The 17,007-nt window shown below is 41.4% G+C and overlaps 1 protein-coding gene across 2 annotated transcripts in view; it reads left to right on the forward strand.

The window, feature by feature from the left end:
• The window catches only part of Virma (vir like m6A methyltransferase associated), a 65,186-nt gene that overhangs the window by 18,876 nt on the left and 29,303 nt on the right, over positions 1–17,007 (forward strand). The window contains exons 5-11 of one of the 2 annotated variants that reach the window (NM_001081183.1): positions 609–777; positions 2,121–2,243; positions 3,074–3,346; positions 8,195–9,335; positions 11,996–12,145; positions 14,093–14,581; positions 16,272–16,426. In NM_001081183.1, the coding sequence (NP_001074652.1) occupies positions 609–777; positions 2,121–2,243; positions 3,074–3,346; positions 8,195–9,335; positions 11,996–12,145; positions 14,093–14,581; positions 16,272–16,426 (2,500 nt within the window). The remainder of the gene's footprint in view (positions 1–608; positions 778–2,120; positions 2,244–3,073; positions 3,347–8,194; positions 9,336–11,995; positions 12,146–14,092; positions 14,582–16,271; positions 16,427–17,007) is intronic. The other variant, NM_001347055.1, reaches the window with a different exon arrangement.

Raw genomic sequence — 17,007 nt, forward strand, 5'->3', positions numbered from 1 at the left:
CACAGAGCTGGTTCCAGGACAGCTAGGGGTACACTGTGAAATCCTGTCTTGAAAAAACAGAACAACAACAAAAATCTTTGCATCTGGATGTTTTGTCATGTGTGTCTGTATTTTAGGCAAATGCGGTGTCATTGAAGGCCAGAAGAGGGCATCACATTCCCTGGAACTGAAGTTATAGATGGTTATGAGATGATATGTGTGCTGAGAATAGAATCTGGGTCCTCTCTAAGATCAGCCAGTGCTAGTGTTCTTAACTGATGAGCTATCTCTTCAGACTCTGTTTTTATTTAAATTAAAAAATAGCTATGTGTATATGTGTTTACCAGTGCATGCATATGTGCACCTAAAGCTTAAATGCAGTGCCTGTGGAGACCAGAAGGAGGCGCCAGAACTCTCAAAATCTAGAGTTACTAGTAGTTGTGAGACCCCTAACGTGGGTGGTGGGAACTCAACTCACATCTTTTAGAAAAGCTACAAATACTCTAAACTGTGGAGCCAAACCTCCGGTTCCTTCAGCAGTGCTTTAAAACTATAAATAGTTTAATATCACGTTGCTTTTGGCATGTTAAGACATTAATTTGAGATCTTTTACCATCCCTGAAAATCAGGTAAATACTGATGGTCTGGTACTAAGAGGCTGGTACAACTGTCTGACCCTGGCAATATATGGATCGGTAGATAGAGTGATAAGCCATGACAGAGACTCTCCACCACCTCCACCTCCACCTCCACCTCCTCCCCAGCCACAGCCGACTTTGAAAAGGAATCTAAAGCATGGTGAGAAGTTGAATTTGCTTTTCCCAGTGAAACTGCTATGTTCTGTTATGGATAGCAAGAATTGCTGATTCAAAGAGCTTTTCTACTTTTTCCTCTAGCTTTGTATCAGATTTGACATATTTGCCAGTCTCCTTGTCAGTAAGAGGTTTTTTGTTTTTTGTTTTTTTAATTCCTCAAATTTTCAGAAGAGGTAGTTAGCTTGCTTGCCTGCTTTTTCAGGCAGGGTCTTAGTATGTAACGCTAACTGGTGTAGAACTTGCAGAGATCTGCCCACTTAAGGGCTGAGACTAAAGTGTGTGTTACCACACCTGGTTCTGGAGGGCATTTTAAACAGTCCCAAAGCTCTCGGGCTGGCTTCCTGCCTGCCTGCCTGCCTGCATGCCTGTTTTCCTTTCCTTGTTTCTTCCATCTGTCCTTTCCTCTCTTTGTTATTGGCCCCATTTAAAGTAATTTAATGCTAGTAGGTATATGTGTATGGCCTCAATCAGTGGTCCACTCTGTCCTCTAATTTACTATCCTCTGCCTTGTGTTCTGTGATTGTAGGCAAGCTTCATAATGCCTATTTTTTATTAATTTTTTTCTTTTTTTCATCTTATGTGCTAAAGCCCAGTTACTCTTCTACGTTACTCTTTTAAAAAACTCTTTATTTTTCTGTACTGAAAAAACCACTTTAAAAAAAAAAACAGACTGTGAGTTCTTTGTGAAAAAAGAGTATGTCTTACATGTGTTCCTTTAACCTTATCAGAGCTCTGTGTGTGTGTGGTGTATTTCAATGTGTGTGTTATGTATGCTGTATTTGTTATTTGTATGTGTGTGGTGTATTTATGTGTGGTGTGTATTTCTATGTGTATGAATATGAGTGTGTGTGGTGTGTATTTTTATGTCTGAGTATGAGTGTGTGTGTGATATGTATACTCGTCTGTGTGTTGTGCTTGCTGGCTTTTTTTGAGATGCTGGGGTTCAAACCCAAGAGCCTGTGCATTGTCACTTTCTATCCAAGTCCATACCACAGTTTATTTAACTTTTTATCCATTGAAAGACATTTGAGTAATTTCTAATTTTTGGCAGTTAAAATGAACTAGAGCTTTTGACTTTACTTTCCTGTCTGAATTAAGTCTTTATGTTTCCAGGGTATTGTCTTAGACTCTATCATATTTTCATGTGTGGGCACTTAAAACTTGTAGATTTATAGATTAGTCAGCAATTTTTTTATTTAAGTCTCTAGGGAGGAAAAGCTTGTATTATCATTCAGTCTGAACATAAGTTCAGATGATAAAAAACATTTTTCATGAGTTCATTTCAGTATACTTTAATAATTTGAACATGCTGTTTCCCATCTATAGCTGATGGTGAGAAGGAAGATCAGTTTAATGGAAGTCCTCCAAGACCCCAGCCACGGGGACCAAGAACTCCTCCTGGACCTCCTCCACCTGATGACGATGAGGACGACCCTATGTCTTTGCCAGGTGTAAAATCTGTGCTAGGGGCTCCTCCCCCACACTGGTGATCCCTGGTGCTTCTCTTAAATAGTTTTTGGAGACAGGGTTTCTTTGTGTAGCCCTAGCTGTCCTGGAACTTTGCAGACCAAATTGGCTTTAAACTCAAAGATCCACTTGCCTCAGCCTCCTGAGCTGGGATTAAAGGGAACATTACCAAGCCCAGCTCCAGGGGTGCTTCTTAATTAAAGCCTCAGGTGATCAAAGCTTGGCGGTCGCAAGGCTTTCTCAGCCTGGCAGGGATTCTTTGTGGTTTTCCTGTTGGCAGAACAACTTACTCAATAGTGTTAGTTTCTTTTAAGTTATACCAACAGTGCTTTGAAAATAGACTATTGATGTAATATTATATAGCAGTTAAAAATAAGTATGTGTTATTAAAAAAATCAGCTTAATAATTTAAAAACTGAAAAGAATTTTACGTATACTAGAGTATAAAACACTATAAAGTAGCTTATGTGATTAGTTGTCAGTACATGAAGTTATATAATGAATATTATGAGTGGGACTTATTTTTATTTTGAGTCAGAGTTTCATGTAGTCTAGGCTGGCCTCCGATTTACTATGGAGGTGAGACCGGCCTCGGCCTCATGATCTTCCTATTTCTGTTTCTCAAGTGCTAGAATTAGAAGCATGTGTTACCATAACAGTCTCAAGTTATTAGCCTAGCATTTTTTAAGAAGAGCCTTTGTGAGCTAAATCATCCAGCATGGATTATGTGGCTGGAGCTCTAGCCCTTCTGCCTTATGATATTTAAGCCATTCAACAATTTGTTCTAAATCTCTCTCTTTTTTTTTTTTCAGTGTCTGGTGACAAAGAAGAGGATGTTCCCCATCGAGAAGATTACTTTGAGCCCATTTCTCCTGATAGGAATTCTGTCCCGCAGGAAGGTCAGTATTCCGATGAAGGAGAGGTAGAAGAGGAACCGCAAGAAGAGGGAGAAGATGATGAAGATGATGTGGATGTAGAGGAAGAAGAGGATGAAGATGAGGATGACTGCCATACAGTAGATAGTATCCCTGATGATGAGGAAGAAGATGAAGAGGAAGAAGGTGAAGAGGATGAAGAAGGTGAAGGTGTGTAACTTTAGCTAGGGCTTTCTGAATTTAAGTAGTAGATACTAAGTGCATGCTGCTTTGAGCATTGCAGAAGGTCATAGTATAGCAGTAAGTGGGCTGGAGCTCTAGGGTCGTGTAGTTTGGCCTCAATACATGATAGAAAATGAGGTCTCTGTCTTCTGTCTTTATTCTCTGTCACCTAACTTCTTTATGTGATGGTGTTACCTCCTCTTTTTAACTTATTAACCCCAAGTGCCTGACTCTGTCATTTCCCTTAGGAGAGGTTTTATTTGGTATATGCATGAGTTATTTCTTGGTACCATCAGCATTTGTCAGGGAAGCAGGATCTAAAAATAGACTACTTTTAGAGTAGGCATTGATGTATCATAAGTTAGGCCAACAAAGATAAATGACACAGAAAGACTAACAAAATGCTGTGGTATTTTCAGAAAATTGTCTGGGTAGCTCAGTTTAAGTACATGTGACTGAGTGGTGTGATTTTTTTTTTTTTTTTTTTTTTTTGATTAGGTTTAAGTTTTCCTTTAAAATAAAAAATTGAACAATTTTTGTTAATTGACCAAGAAAAAAGTTAATTGACCAGGTAACTCAAATATCTTTTAAAAATTCTTAATTTGCAAGAAATGACATGCAATGCTAAACATTTATACAAAGTGGCAGTTTACCTTAGCTTTAAAAAAATAAGTGAGGGTTGTTTTGGAATTACAAGGGTATTTATGAGCTAGATCGTTACAGACATTTGTGAGCTCACAGATGCCCTGTAATTCTAACACAGCCTTCACCCTGAGTGTGTCTATAAGATAAACACATAATTAAATGCTAAGTGCTACATTTTTTAGCTTCCTCCATTCCCAGATTTTCAAGTAATCATGCTTAGATTTGTGTGTATGATGTGCTGATAGTTACATTTCATCTAGTAACACCTTAGCAGCTTGGCAGAGAAGGCAAGAGTGGACAGGCTGACTCGACTTACAGTGTGTCTGGGCTGTCAGAGAGTCAGATTCCTAGAGATTCAGCTTTCATGAGTGTGTTACTAAGGGTGAGCAAGAGAGGGCTGGAGCAATTTTCTAGGAACATTTCAGGGGGTCTGTCTTTTTAAAAATTTAAAATTAATTAATTTACTTCACGACCCATTATCACCTTCCCTCTCCTCCCAGCACCCCTCATGCAAGTCTTCCCCCTATTCCAGGTGAGAATATTCTTGTTCTCAAGAGAGAAGCGGGAATCTCCCCTCTGGATGTCACTCCTCACTATCACCCCGCCCCCTGCACATCAAGTTGCTGCAGAACTAGGTGCATCCTCTCCCTCTGAGGTTAGACAAGGTGGTCCATTTAGGGGTTCGAGATCCACAGGCAGGCAGGCTACAGGCTCCGTGGCAGCCCCTGCTTTAGTTGTTAGGAGACCTGCATGAAGCTGCTCCTCTGCCACATGTGTGCAGGGATCTAGGTCCAGCCCGGGCTTGCTCTAGGTTGGTAATTCAGTCTCTGGGAGCCCCCAAGGGCTAGTTGATTCTGTTGGTCTTCCTGTGGAGGCCCTGTCCTCAAGTCCCTTCTCCCAACTCCCTTTTCCTGAGCTCCATCTAATGTTTAGGTGCAAGTCTCTGTATCTCTTTCTATTGGCTCCTAGATGGAGCCTCTCAGAGGACAGTTATGCTAGGTTCCTATCTGCAAATATAACATATCATTAATAGTGTCAGTGATTGGTTCTTGCCTGTGAGATGGATCTCAATTTAGGGCAGTCATTGGTTGGCCATTCCCTCATTCTCTGCTCAGTCTTTGTATTTCTGCACATCTTGTAGGCAAGACACATTTTGGGTCAAAGGTTTTGTGGGTGGGTTGCTGTCCTTTCTTATTGGGGTATCGTTATACATTTTTACTTTTTTATAAGTAGGCAGTCATACCAATGTCTTTGGTTTTAGTTCTGTTTTGATACAGAGGGGAAAAAAGCTGTTCTTATATTGTGATTAACAAAAGAGGCTTAGTCCTGGCTGTCCTGGAACTCACTCTGTAGACCAGGCTGGCCTCGAACTCAGAAATCTGCCTGCCTCTGCCTGCCGAGTGCTGGGATTAAAGGCGTGTGCTACCACGCCCGGCCTTTTTTTTTTTTTTTTTTAAGACAGGGTTTCTCTGTGTAGCCCTGGCTGTCTTAGAGCTCATTCTGTAGACCAGGCTGTCAGGCTGTCTCCAGGAAACAAGATACACTTGCCTCCACATCCTAAGTATTGGAGGTAAAGGGGTTTGACACCATGCTCAGCTCAATAGTTTATTTTTAATTCTGTGTATGGATAAGTTCATGTGAGTGTAGCTTCTCAAAGAGGCCAGAAGAGGGCATTGAATCCCTGGGCTGGCGTCCAGCTGCTGTGAGCCCCTGATATCGGTGCTGGAAACTGAGCTAGCTCGTCTGGAAATGATCCTTGAGCATCAGTTCAGCCCCATACAGGTTTGTTTGTTTGTTTTTGTGAAAATACTTCATCTTGTAATTACAGTATTCTCTTTCCTTTTGTCTTTGCATGTATGTGTCTATATGTTGTGTGTTGAAGAATGTGCCGGGCGTGGTGGCGCACCCCTTTAATCCCAGCACTCAGGAGGCAGAGACAGGTGAATATCTGAGTTCGAGGCCAGCCTGGTCTACAGAGTGAGTTCCAGGACAGCCAGGGCTACACAGAGAAACCCTGTCTCGAAAAACAAAAAAACAAACAAACAAAAAGAATAGGCACATGTGTGCGTGTCAAGCTCAGGTGTCAGTCCTTGTCTTCTACCTTGAGAAAGGGCCTCTTGTTTAAAGCTGCATACTCCAGGCCAACCAGCCGGCACACTTTAGGGATGTTGTTGTGCTCACATCCTGTCTTGATGAAGGAACACTGAGGTCCACCTGATGTGGGCTCTGGAGTTCATTCTGAGCTCAGATTCTGAGACTTGGATGGAAGCACTTTAACCACTTGGCCCCCCACCCCCTCCTGTCGGTCGGTTTGTCTGTGTGTGTCATTGTGTCAGAAGTTAACTCAGTTAGGTGTCTTCCTATATCACTTTTTTTTTTAGAATTATTTATTGTCTTATGTATATGAGTACACTGTAGCTGACTTCAGACACACTAGAAGAAGGCATGGGATCCCATTACAGATGGTTGTGAGCCACCATGTGGTTGCTGGGAGTTGAACTCGACCTCTGGAAGAACAGCCAGTGCTCTTAACCACTGAGCCATCTCTACAGTGCCCCTATATCATTTTCTTACCTTATATTTTAAAACATGGTCTCTGAGTGAACCTGGAGCTCACTGTTTGGCTAGGCTGTCTGGCTATCTACCTCTAAGATCCACCTGTCTCTGCTCCCATTGCCCTCAAGTGGTGGGGTCATAGATGCATTTTACTGCACCCTAACATTTACATGGGTTCTGGATACCCAGACTCTGGTGTTCATTCTTACACGTCTTCATTTGAACCTCCCCATCCTCTACTCTGGTTTTCTCCATGGGTGCGGGGATATCCGAACCCAGAGTTTATGCTTGAGTGCTAGACCCTTTACCAACTGAGCCTTCTCCTCAGCCTCCCTCACTCTCTTCTTTTGAGGTAGTCTTTTATTTTGTGTGTAGAGGTATTTTGTTGCCTGCATGCATGTCTGAGTACCAAATGTGTACAGTGTCCACAAAGGATGGACATAAGTTCATAAGGTATCAGACCCTTAGAACAGGATGGTTGTGAGCCACCATGTAGGTACTGGAAATGAGACTTGGGCACTGTGGAAGAGCAGCAAGTATTGCTAACCTTTGAGCCATATCTCTAGCCCCGAGACACTGTTGATGTTCAGGCTGGCCTGGCACTCAGTGCAGTCTCCTGTCCTTTGAGTGTTGGGATTACAGGCACTGGGCACCATGCCTGGCTTGTAATGCTCTGACTTAGCTTTACCATGGTTTTTTTTTGTTTTGTTTTTTTGTTTTTTTAAATTCTTAAACATAAGCTTGAGCTGGGCATGGTGGCACACACCTTTAATCATAGCACCAGAAGGTAGAGGCAGACAAATCTCTGTGAATTCCAGGTCAGTATAGTTTACATGATGAGACTGTCTCAAATAAATAAAGAAATAGAAATAAATAAATAGAATTAAATTAAATCTTGAGCTTGCGATAGTTCATTAGGTAAAGGCTTTTTCTGCCAAACCTGATGACCTGATTTCTGTCCCCAGGACCTGCATGCAGAAGGAGCTGACTGTTCATGCTAGTTGTCCTCTGAGCTGCATACATGTGCTGTGACACATGTCCCCCAAGCCCAATAAATAGAAAAGTTTATTTTAAAAAATCTCTGAAGAGGCTCGTGAGATGGCTCACTGGTTAAGAATATGAACTGCTTCTTGAAAGGACCTAAGTTCAGTTCCCAGAATCTCCATAGGACAGCTCAGAATTGCCTGTAACTTTAGCCCATGGGCACCTGATACTTCTGGCCTCCCTGCAAACTCGTGTGCGCATATTCATACATAGACACCTGCAAAATCAAAAATAATTTAAAAAGTTAAATGTTTCAGAAGGTTAAGCTTTATATTTTCCCTTCTAAGAGAATTTGTTTTTGTTGTTTTGAATTTCTAATTCTATTTCTGTCAGGAAAAGGTGTCATCACAGAATTAATTATAACAGTAATTAATTAGTAAGCTTATCCATAATTATCCTATTACAGAGTGTAAGTATTGTCAATTCTTGTTATGGGGGGAGCAAAAGTTGAATTTTTTTTTTTTTGAGGAAATCAGTCATTCAAAGTTCAGATGCATGGTTTACCATGAACCAGGGTGTTTGTTGGTCAGTCAGCATTATACAGTCATAAGAGTGATATAGGGCTCAGATACTGTTTAAACTTATTTTCAGGGGACGATGGCTACGAGCAGATCTCTAGTGATGAAGATGGAATTGCTGACTTGGAACGTGAAACATTCAAGTATCCAAACTTCGATGTTGAGTATACTCCAGAAGACCTGGCATCTGTCCCTCCTATGACGTATGACCCGTATGACAGGGAGCTGGCACCACTCTTGTATTTCAGCTGTCCATACAAAACTACTTTTGAAATTGAAATCAGTAGAATGAAGGATCAAGGTCCAGATAAAGAGAATTCAGGGGCAGTAGAAGCCTCGGTGAAGTTAACTGAACTGCTAGACCTGTATCAGGAAGACAGGGGTGCAAAGTGGGTGACGGCTCTAGAAGAAATTCCAAGTCTAATTATAAAAGGATTAAGCTATTTGCAATTGAAAAACACAGAACAAGACTCCCTTGGCCAGTTGGTAGACTGGACAATGCAAGCTTTAAATTTACAAGTAGCCTTTCGACAGCCCATAGCCTTAAATGTCCGACAGCTCAAAGCTGGGACCAAGCTAGTGACCTCATTAGCAGAATGTGGGGCTCCAGGAGTCACAGAATTGCTACAAGCAGGAGTGATCAATGTATTGTTTGATCTCTTATTTGCTGATCATGTCTCATCTTCCCTTAAGTTAAATGCTTTTAAAGCTTTGGACAGTGTCATTAGCATGACAGAAGGAATGGAGGCTTTTTTAAGAAGCACCCAAAATGAGAAAAGTGGCTATCAAAGACTTCTGGAACTCATACTTCTGGATCAGACTGTGAGGGTTGTCACTGCTGGCTCAGCTATTCTTCAAAAATGCCATTTCTATGAAATCTTGTCAGAGATTAAAAGACTTGGTGACCACATAGCAGAGAAGACTTCAGCTGTTCCTAACCACAGTGAGCCTGACCAGGACACAGATGCTGTGCTGGAGAGAGCAAATCCCGATTATGAGAATGAAGTAGAAGCTTCTATGGACATGGATCTTTTGGAGTCCTCAATTATAAGTGAAGGTGAAATAGAAAAGCTTACTAATCTCTTAGAGGAGGTTTTTCATGTCATGGAAACTGCACCTCATACAATGACCCAACCTCCTGTCAAGTCTTTCCCCACAATAGCCCGGATTACCGGGCCTCCAGAGCGGGATGACCCGTACCCTGTCCTCTTTAGGTAAGGTATACTTGGCTTTTGGATCACAAATCATTGGAGGGAGTTTTATGTTGTGACTTTGATTTTTTTCTGTTCATATGCAGTACATAATTATGTAAGGATAGTTGATATCTCAAAATAGGTATTCAGCAGCAAACTTAGAGATACATTACTGTTTGAGTGAGCCTGCATGTGTTGGTATATAAAGCAGAGTTAGGAATATAGGTGCTAGTGAACAATAACAATGCTTGTTTGAGTTGTCTGTAAGTAAAACAAAGGTAAAGCAGCCGACCTCCTGGGATGTGGTAGAAGAGGCTGGCACAGGAAGGAGAGGCTCTCTGTAAAACCTTGGTTCCTGACCACTCCTGTCCATCATAAGTTATGATGCAATTTTGTTCCCCTGACAGTGTGTCTTTGGTGTCATCACTTGCTTCTGTCATCAGTCTTAGTTACGTGATAGTAGAATTTTGCCTTTGTTAGTATTCAGCGAAGAACTAGGATCAGGAAGCATGCGAGGTTGACATGGTTTCTCCTAGCCTGTAATAGTAGGTGATGAAGTATGGATGAGCGGGGGTGGAGGATGTGACAGCAGCTCTTCCAGCCCACCTGAGGGTGCAGGGCCTGGGGATACAGCTCAGTTGGTAGGTGTTGTCTAGCTCACAGAAGCCCTGGATTCTATCCTTAGCGTGTAGTTCCAGCACTCAGGAGGAGGAGGAGGAGGAGGAGGAGGCAGGAAGATCACGAGTATTATGTCATCCTTGGCTGTATAGTGCGTTTGAGACCAGCATGGGCTATGTGAGAACCTTTTAAAATACAAAATGAGGAAGTAAGGCAACATCAGACAGACATGTTGTGGACAAAATGGAACCTTTTATTTCATTTTTCTGGAATGGGAAAGCACGTTTATAGACTGGAAGAATGGCAGATTTAAAAACTAATAAGGAGGGAGAAATGGAGGAAGAGCTCAATTGCTGGAGCAGGGTTTGCTAGGAGAAGAGGCTCTGAGAAGTGTGCCGAGTATGGCAGGCAGTGTGTGCCTTTAAGTCAACACTTGGGAGGTACAGGCAATTGATCTCTGGGACCTAAAGGGTAGCCTGGTCTACATAGCAAGCTCTAGGTCAGCCAGGGCTATTTTGTGAGGCGCAGTCTTAAAAAAAATAGTCCAGTTTAAATATGGAGACTTTGGTTTTGGCAGGAGAGTAGAAGCCATGTGAGTATGCAATGTCGTTACTTTTGTAATAATATACCAAAGGAATTGAGACACTTGTTACTGGTGATTTCATTTTTAATAAAGTAGGGATAAAGTCATGTCCTGATGGTGGCAGAAGGTACTCAGTGTAAGAAAGTACTACTTTCAGACAGTTACTGAGGAGAAAGTAGTAGTTACCTGCTCATTAAATGCTATCCCACCCCACTCCATCTGCTGCTGAGGAGATAGATATAGCAGAGGAAATTAAGGGCTTGGATGTTGTGCTAGGGACTTGGAGCTATATTATCGGAGTTAGAAAGATACTATTTTGGAGTAGCAGATATACTTAAAGTAGTGTTCTAAAATTTTATGCTGCAAGGTTATTATGAAAGAAAAGTCACTGAAATTAGTCAGTGAATAAGCAAGTTTGAAGATTCTAGTTAGCTGGTTGTTAAATATTTTGCTTTTTATAGTGGTATGTACCAAGAAGGGAAGACAGATACTGTGCTACTCTGGAGAGTCTATGAGGGGCAATTTCTAACACTGAGACTTGATAGAAGAGAGACTATGGGAAGAACTAAGAGTATTTAGAGCTTTCTAGTCACGGCACGAATTGGAACTGTGGTTTTATTGATAGGAATTTGTAAATTAGGAGTTAGAGAATCTTAGAAAAAGATGCATTGCATTTTGGAAGGATTACTTTGAAGTAATAGAAAGATTCTAACAATATGTTTGAGGGTCCACAAAGTCAGCCCCAGTATTTTCTAGCAGGATTTATAGGACTCTGCGTGCAGAGCTAGGGCCCAGAGGCGTAAGGTACCTTAGCCAGAGTCTGGTGAAACCTGGTCACCGTCTGCAGAGCCTCAGTGATATGTGTGGAACTTGTTTGGCTCCTCTGGGGACAGGTGCGAAGTGTTAACTGCTCTTCAGAAATTTGACACTTTAGCTTCAAAAGAAAAAAAGACGTGTTTTGGTATAGATCTTTGCAAAGTGGAAAGTATATATTGAACTAGTTTGCACTCAGGAAACAAGTCACTATTGTAGTGTTCCAGAATTCTCTATTTCCAGAAAGAAAACAGATATTTACATAAATTGTTTTGGTTGCATAAATAACTTGGACATGGTGAGCCATCCTTAACTTTTGGGAATTGAGGACTCTGAAATCTTGTTCACAGGTATTGGCCAAGAGCCCACCTTGTAAGTGTGTCTTTGTAGAGATAGCCATGTGGAACTTTCTGTGTTAACTACTTTGCAGAGTCTATAAGGAAGTTAAGGATGTACTGAGGGTAATTGTGTCATCTTGAGTTACTGCTGAGTTTATAGAAAGCTGTTACTGAGGGTGTTTATTGTGAATTCCATGATATTCAAGAATAATTTCATGGATATTATGATAAGAATATTCTAGAAGCCTCAGTTTAAGCAGTGAAATAATTAACTCATTTTAGGGCCTGGAGTGATAGCTCATTACTTAATAGTACTTGTCCTCTTCTAGAGGGCCTGGGTTTGGTTTTCAGCACTCAATAGTGGCTCACAGCCATCAGCTACTCCAGTTCCAGAGGGTCCAGTGCCCTCTTCTGGCCTATGTGGGCACTGTACACACATGGTACATAGACACATGCAAGCAAAATACTCATGACATAAGGTAAAGATTAATTTTAAACATTTAAAGTGAATTTTAGTTTTTGATGAATATAAATTCTGACCTTTCATCTACCTTTTAGTAATATTTTAAACAATTTACAGAAACTGTTTAGTGACTACACGCATGAAAATGAGACTTTGAAATTTAAGAAAGTAAAATACTCTCTTGGGCTGGTGAGATGGCTCAGTGGTTAAGAGCACTGACTGCTCTTCTGAAGGTCCAGAGTTCAAATCCCAGCAACCACATGGTGGCTCACAACCATCTGTAATGAAATCTGATGCCCTCTTCTGGAGTATCTGAGGACAGCTACAGTGTACTTACATATAATAAATAAATAAATCTTAAAACAAAACAAAACTCTCTTAACCCAAAGTTAGCAAATATGCATTAAGGTAAACTTTGTTAAAGTCCTTCCCATCTCAGAATTTTTGGGAAAATTTTTTTTTCTTGAAACTCTTTAGATATCATTTCTAAAAAAACTGATTTTTAGAAGAGCATAGTTAGGCATGGTGGCATATTATAACCCCAGCATTCGTGAAGTAGAGGAAGGAGAATTGCTACATTTGAGACTAACCTTGTCTATGTAGTATCAGGCCAGCCTGGGTTTACAATCCCTGTTGTTGGGTTATTTATTTATTTATTATATGTGAGTACACTGTAGCTATCTTCAGACACAGCAGAAGAGGGTGCCAGATCTTGTTATGGATGGTTATGAGCCACCATGTGGTTGCTGGGATTTGAACTCAGGACCTTCAGAAGAGCAGTCAGTGCTCTTAACCGCTGACCCATCTCTCCAGCACTCCAGCCCCTTTACCCTGTTTTTAAAAAACAAAATAATAGGAAAAGTTGTCTTTAGGTCTATTTTATAGTAGTGGGTACTTTTTAACTGCTCTCTTACTAAAGTTATGTATACTAGGGGTAGGAGAACTTGACACAGAGTGTAATAGCACATACCACCCCTGCAGTGAACCAGTTTGGTTCCCAGCACCCACATTTATCAAGTGGCTCACAGAGGCCAGTAACTCCATCTTACAGGGGATCCGATGGCTCTGGCTACTTCAGGTCACCTCATGTACTGACACCTACGTGTATATACTTAGACACACATACATGCACATAATTAATAAAAAATAAATCTTTTAAAACTATTTTGTATACTAAGATATATAGTTCTAGGCCCGGTAGGTGGCTTAATAAATAAAGGCATTTAACACCAACCTGGCACCCTCAGTTTGATCCCCAGAATCCACACAATGGAAGTGTCTCTGATCTCTCTCTCTCCCTCCCTCCCTCCCTGCCTCTCTCTCCACCCCTCTCCCACTATTTAAAAGAGAAGTGTTTCTGAAGCCAGAGCCTTGTGACTAACTCCAGTAGACCCATCAGGTTGGACTGAGGCAGAAGGATTGCCATGAATTAGAAGTTAGCCTGGGCTATACATTGAGTTTTAGGCCAACCTGAGACGCTGACTCAACATACAAAAGAGGAGTTCTTAGATTTGGTATTGAGGGGACAAAAAAAAAAAATAAATTCAGTGTTTAGTAGTAACTACTTACATACTGCAATTTATAATTTGTAATTTTTCTCTGGTGATACTAACTCATACCATACAATAAATCTAAGTCCTTACATTCCCTGGATGTACTAATTCACACAGACTGGTACTCTATAAGTAGAGTGAGACCATAGAGAAAAAGGAGTATTTGGTAGTTGGCTCAGAAATGAGAAACAGAATTAGTCATTTCTTGAGGGTCTGTTGAATATCTAGAACTTTCATATGACACCACAGAAAAGAGTTGGTGCTCACATTGTAATGATTATTTCATTTCTGCAAAAAACTGTGTTTCTGTAATTACAACTGTTCAGGCGTTTACTTTCTACAGTCTTGTGGTTTTGAGGAAGGGACGAGTGCTTTACACCTACCTGACACGTGTCACTTGGCTTCCACAGGTATCTTCACAGCCATCACTTCCTGGAGTTGGTCACCTTGCTTCTGTCGATTCCAATAACAAGTGCCCATCAGGGTGTACTGCAAGCCACGAAGGATGTTTTAAAGTTTCTTGCACAGTCACAAAAGGGCCTTCTCTTTTTTATGTCAGAATATGAAGCGACAAACTTGTTGATCCGAGCTCTGTGCCACCTTTATGATCAAGACGAAGAGGAAGGCCTTCAGTCTGATGGGGCTGATGATGCCTTTGCCTTGTGGCTGCAGGACTCAACTCAGACTCTGCAGTGCATCACAGAGCTGTTCAGCCATTTCCAGCGGTGTACAGCCAGTGAAGAAACTGACCATTCTGATCTCCTGGGCACCCTCCACAATCTTTACTTGATTACTTTTAACCCTGTGGGAAGATCAGCTGTTGGCCATGTTTTCAGCCTTGACAAAAACCTTCAAAGTCTCATTACTCTAATGGAGTACTATTCCAAAGAAGCCCTAGGGTAATTTTCTATTTACTTTTAAAAATCTCAATTACATTAGGAATCTAGGTCACTCATAGGCTAGTTTCTTTACCAAAGAAGTGTCTTTGGCACAGGCGCATGTAATGTATGAATGTATGTATGAATGTGTATCTTAAGATCTACCTACCTATCTATATACTCACATATATCCATATATGTTTTGTCATAACTTGCTAGGTAAGAGCTAGAATAACAGGAGTCTCTGTGCTGTGTCTGGTGAGCAGTGCAGTGAACTTTCTCCAGCTTCTTTTAGTCCCTCCTGGTATTGAGAAAGGTTACAAGTACAGTATCCCTCTGTCTTGTGGAGAAGGGAATGTTAAAGCCCAGAAGTATACACTCTAAGGGTACTGCTCACACTGTCTTACTGTCTGTTCTCCCAGCTTCACGGTGCTCTGATTTTTGGATTGCTTTGGCTGAGTGGGGGGAGTTGGGGGAGATAATGATATTGAAGAGCTGCCCAGTAGGGCAGAGGATTTTAGCATGAGAGAAGAGAGACCTGCTCGCTTCCTTGCTTATGTCATGGGAAACCAGACAAGATGGGCACGTTCAGGGTCGCATGGCCGTATTATCAAGCAGAGTAGAAACATACAGGTAACCAGTTGCCTTCAGAATGGGGTGACCCCGTCATGAAAGGCGAACTACAGTGGCTTCTGCCTAGCTGTAGTGTCTTAGTGATTCTGTGGTGAAAGACAAGTGAGGGTGGCAGATGATCTCATTCGCTCGTAGATGAAGCTTTAAAGGAGGTTTTAAAGAGAGACATATGTCCTAATGTCATGGTTAATGAGATATGGTTGTGAACATTTCCTTGTTCATTTGTTCTTGTTCATTTTACTTCCCACTGTAATGTATATGAATTTGTTTTCATATCAGTTGTCTCTCCTTACTTATCAAAAATACTTTATCAAAAAGACCTTATTTCAAGGGAAAAAACTAGGCATGGGAGAAATACATCTGAGCCTGGCATGGTAGTGCATGCCTGTAATCCCAGTCCTTGGAAGGCTGAGGCAGGAGGATTGTGAATTTGAAGTCATCCTTAAATCTTTTGATACATAGTAAGACTGTGTGCACTGAGCACTTAGCTTTTTTTCTTGTCTTTGTTGTGTAAACAATGCAACATGTACTCACACAGTATTTAGATCATATTAAGTATCCCAAGTCGTGTGGAGTTGACTGAAAGTAGATGGGAGGATGTGCACATGCCATTTAAGGTACTGATGACCCCATGGACTTAGGTATCTGTACGGGTCCTGGAACCAGTATTGCACGGCTACTGAGGGATGGCTGTTACTGATACTCTCTTCAGGTGAATCCAAAGTGAAGTGTAAGCCGGGCAGTGGTGGCGCACGCCTTTAATCCCAGCACTTGGGAGGCAGAGGCGGGCGGATTTCTGAGTTCAAGGACAGCCTGGCCTACACAGAGAAAAAAAAAAAAAGAAAGAAAGAGAGAGAGAGAGAGAGAGAGAGAGAGAGAGAGAGAGAGAGAGAGAAAAGAAGAAAGAAAAAAGAAAGTGAAGTGTAAAATCTCATTCTTTATTTTCAAGAAGTTAGGTGATGTGCTAATGTTGGATTGTAAATTTCCTCGATCTCTTTAAAAGAACATACGAAAACTGTTTAAAATTATCCCTGAAGAGTTACTTTCGTACCGCACACTAACCCTGATTTTATTCCAGCGATTCCAAGTCTAAGAAGTCAGTAGCTTATAATTACGCATGCGTACTCACGCTGGTGGTGGCTCAGTCTTCCAGCGGTGTCCAGATGTTAGAACAGCACGCAGCATCGCTCTTGAAGCTCTGCAAAGCAGATGAAAATAATGCGAAATTGCAAGGTATGGTATCTGGAGCTATTTTTTAACATTTGTGATACATGAGGAGAAAAGGCTGAACTCTTCTGACTGTTGCTTCAGTACATTTGTGTGTGTGTTTATGTGTGGGTGGTTTGCATGCATAGGCCTTGAAGATAGCAGATACCAGATGTTTTTCTTGACTGCTGCCCACTTTATTTTTTTGACACAAGGGCTCTCACTGAACCTGCAGTTTGCCAGTTTTAGCTAGATTGGCTCTAGCAAGCCTCTGAGCTATATCTGTCTGCTCCACCAGAGCTGGTGTTATAGGTGTGTGACGCGTGTTTACAGCATGCCTAGCTCTTGCGTGAGTGACAGGGATCTGAACTGAGAGCCTCATGCACCTGGCCCACTGAGCCATCTCTCCAAAGCATTTTCATTTTCTTGAGTTGCCTTTTAGGAAAAGAGTTTATAAAACTGAAGGTTTCATAAAGTGTTTTAGAATATAAATGAAAAGGTTTGAAAGTGCCTTCCTTTTCTTGAAAAGTCCTGAAAAGTAGCAGTCTAGCTAATCAGGGTAGATAGGCAGTGAATATGGTCAGGAGAACCTACAAGCAGTTTCTGGG

Source organism: Mus musculus, chromosome 4 (assembly GCF_000001635.26).
Source record: "Mus musculus strain C57BL/6J chromosome 4, GRCm38.p6 C57BL/6J".
In the NCBI taxonomy this organism is placed as follows: Eukaryota; Metazoa; Chordata; class Mammalia; order Rodentia; family Muridae; genus Mus; species Mus musculus.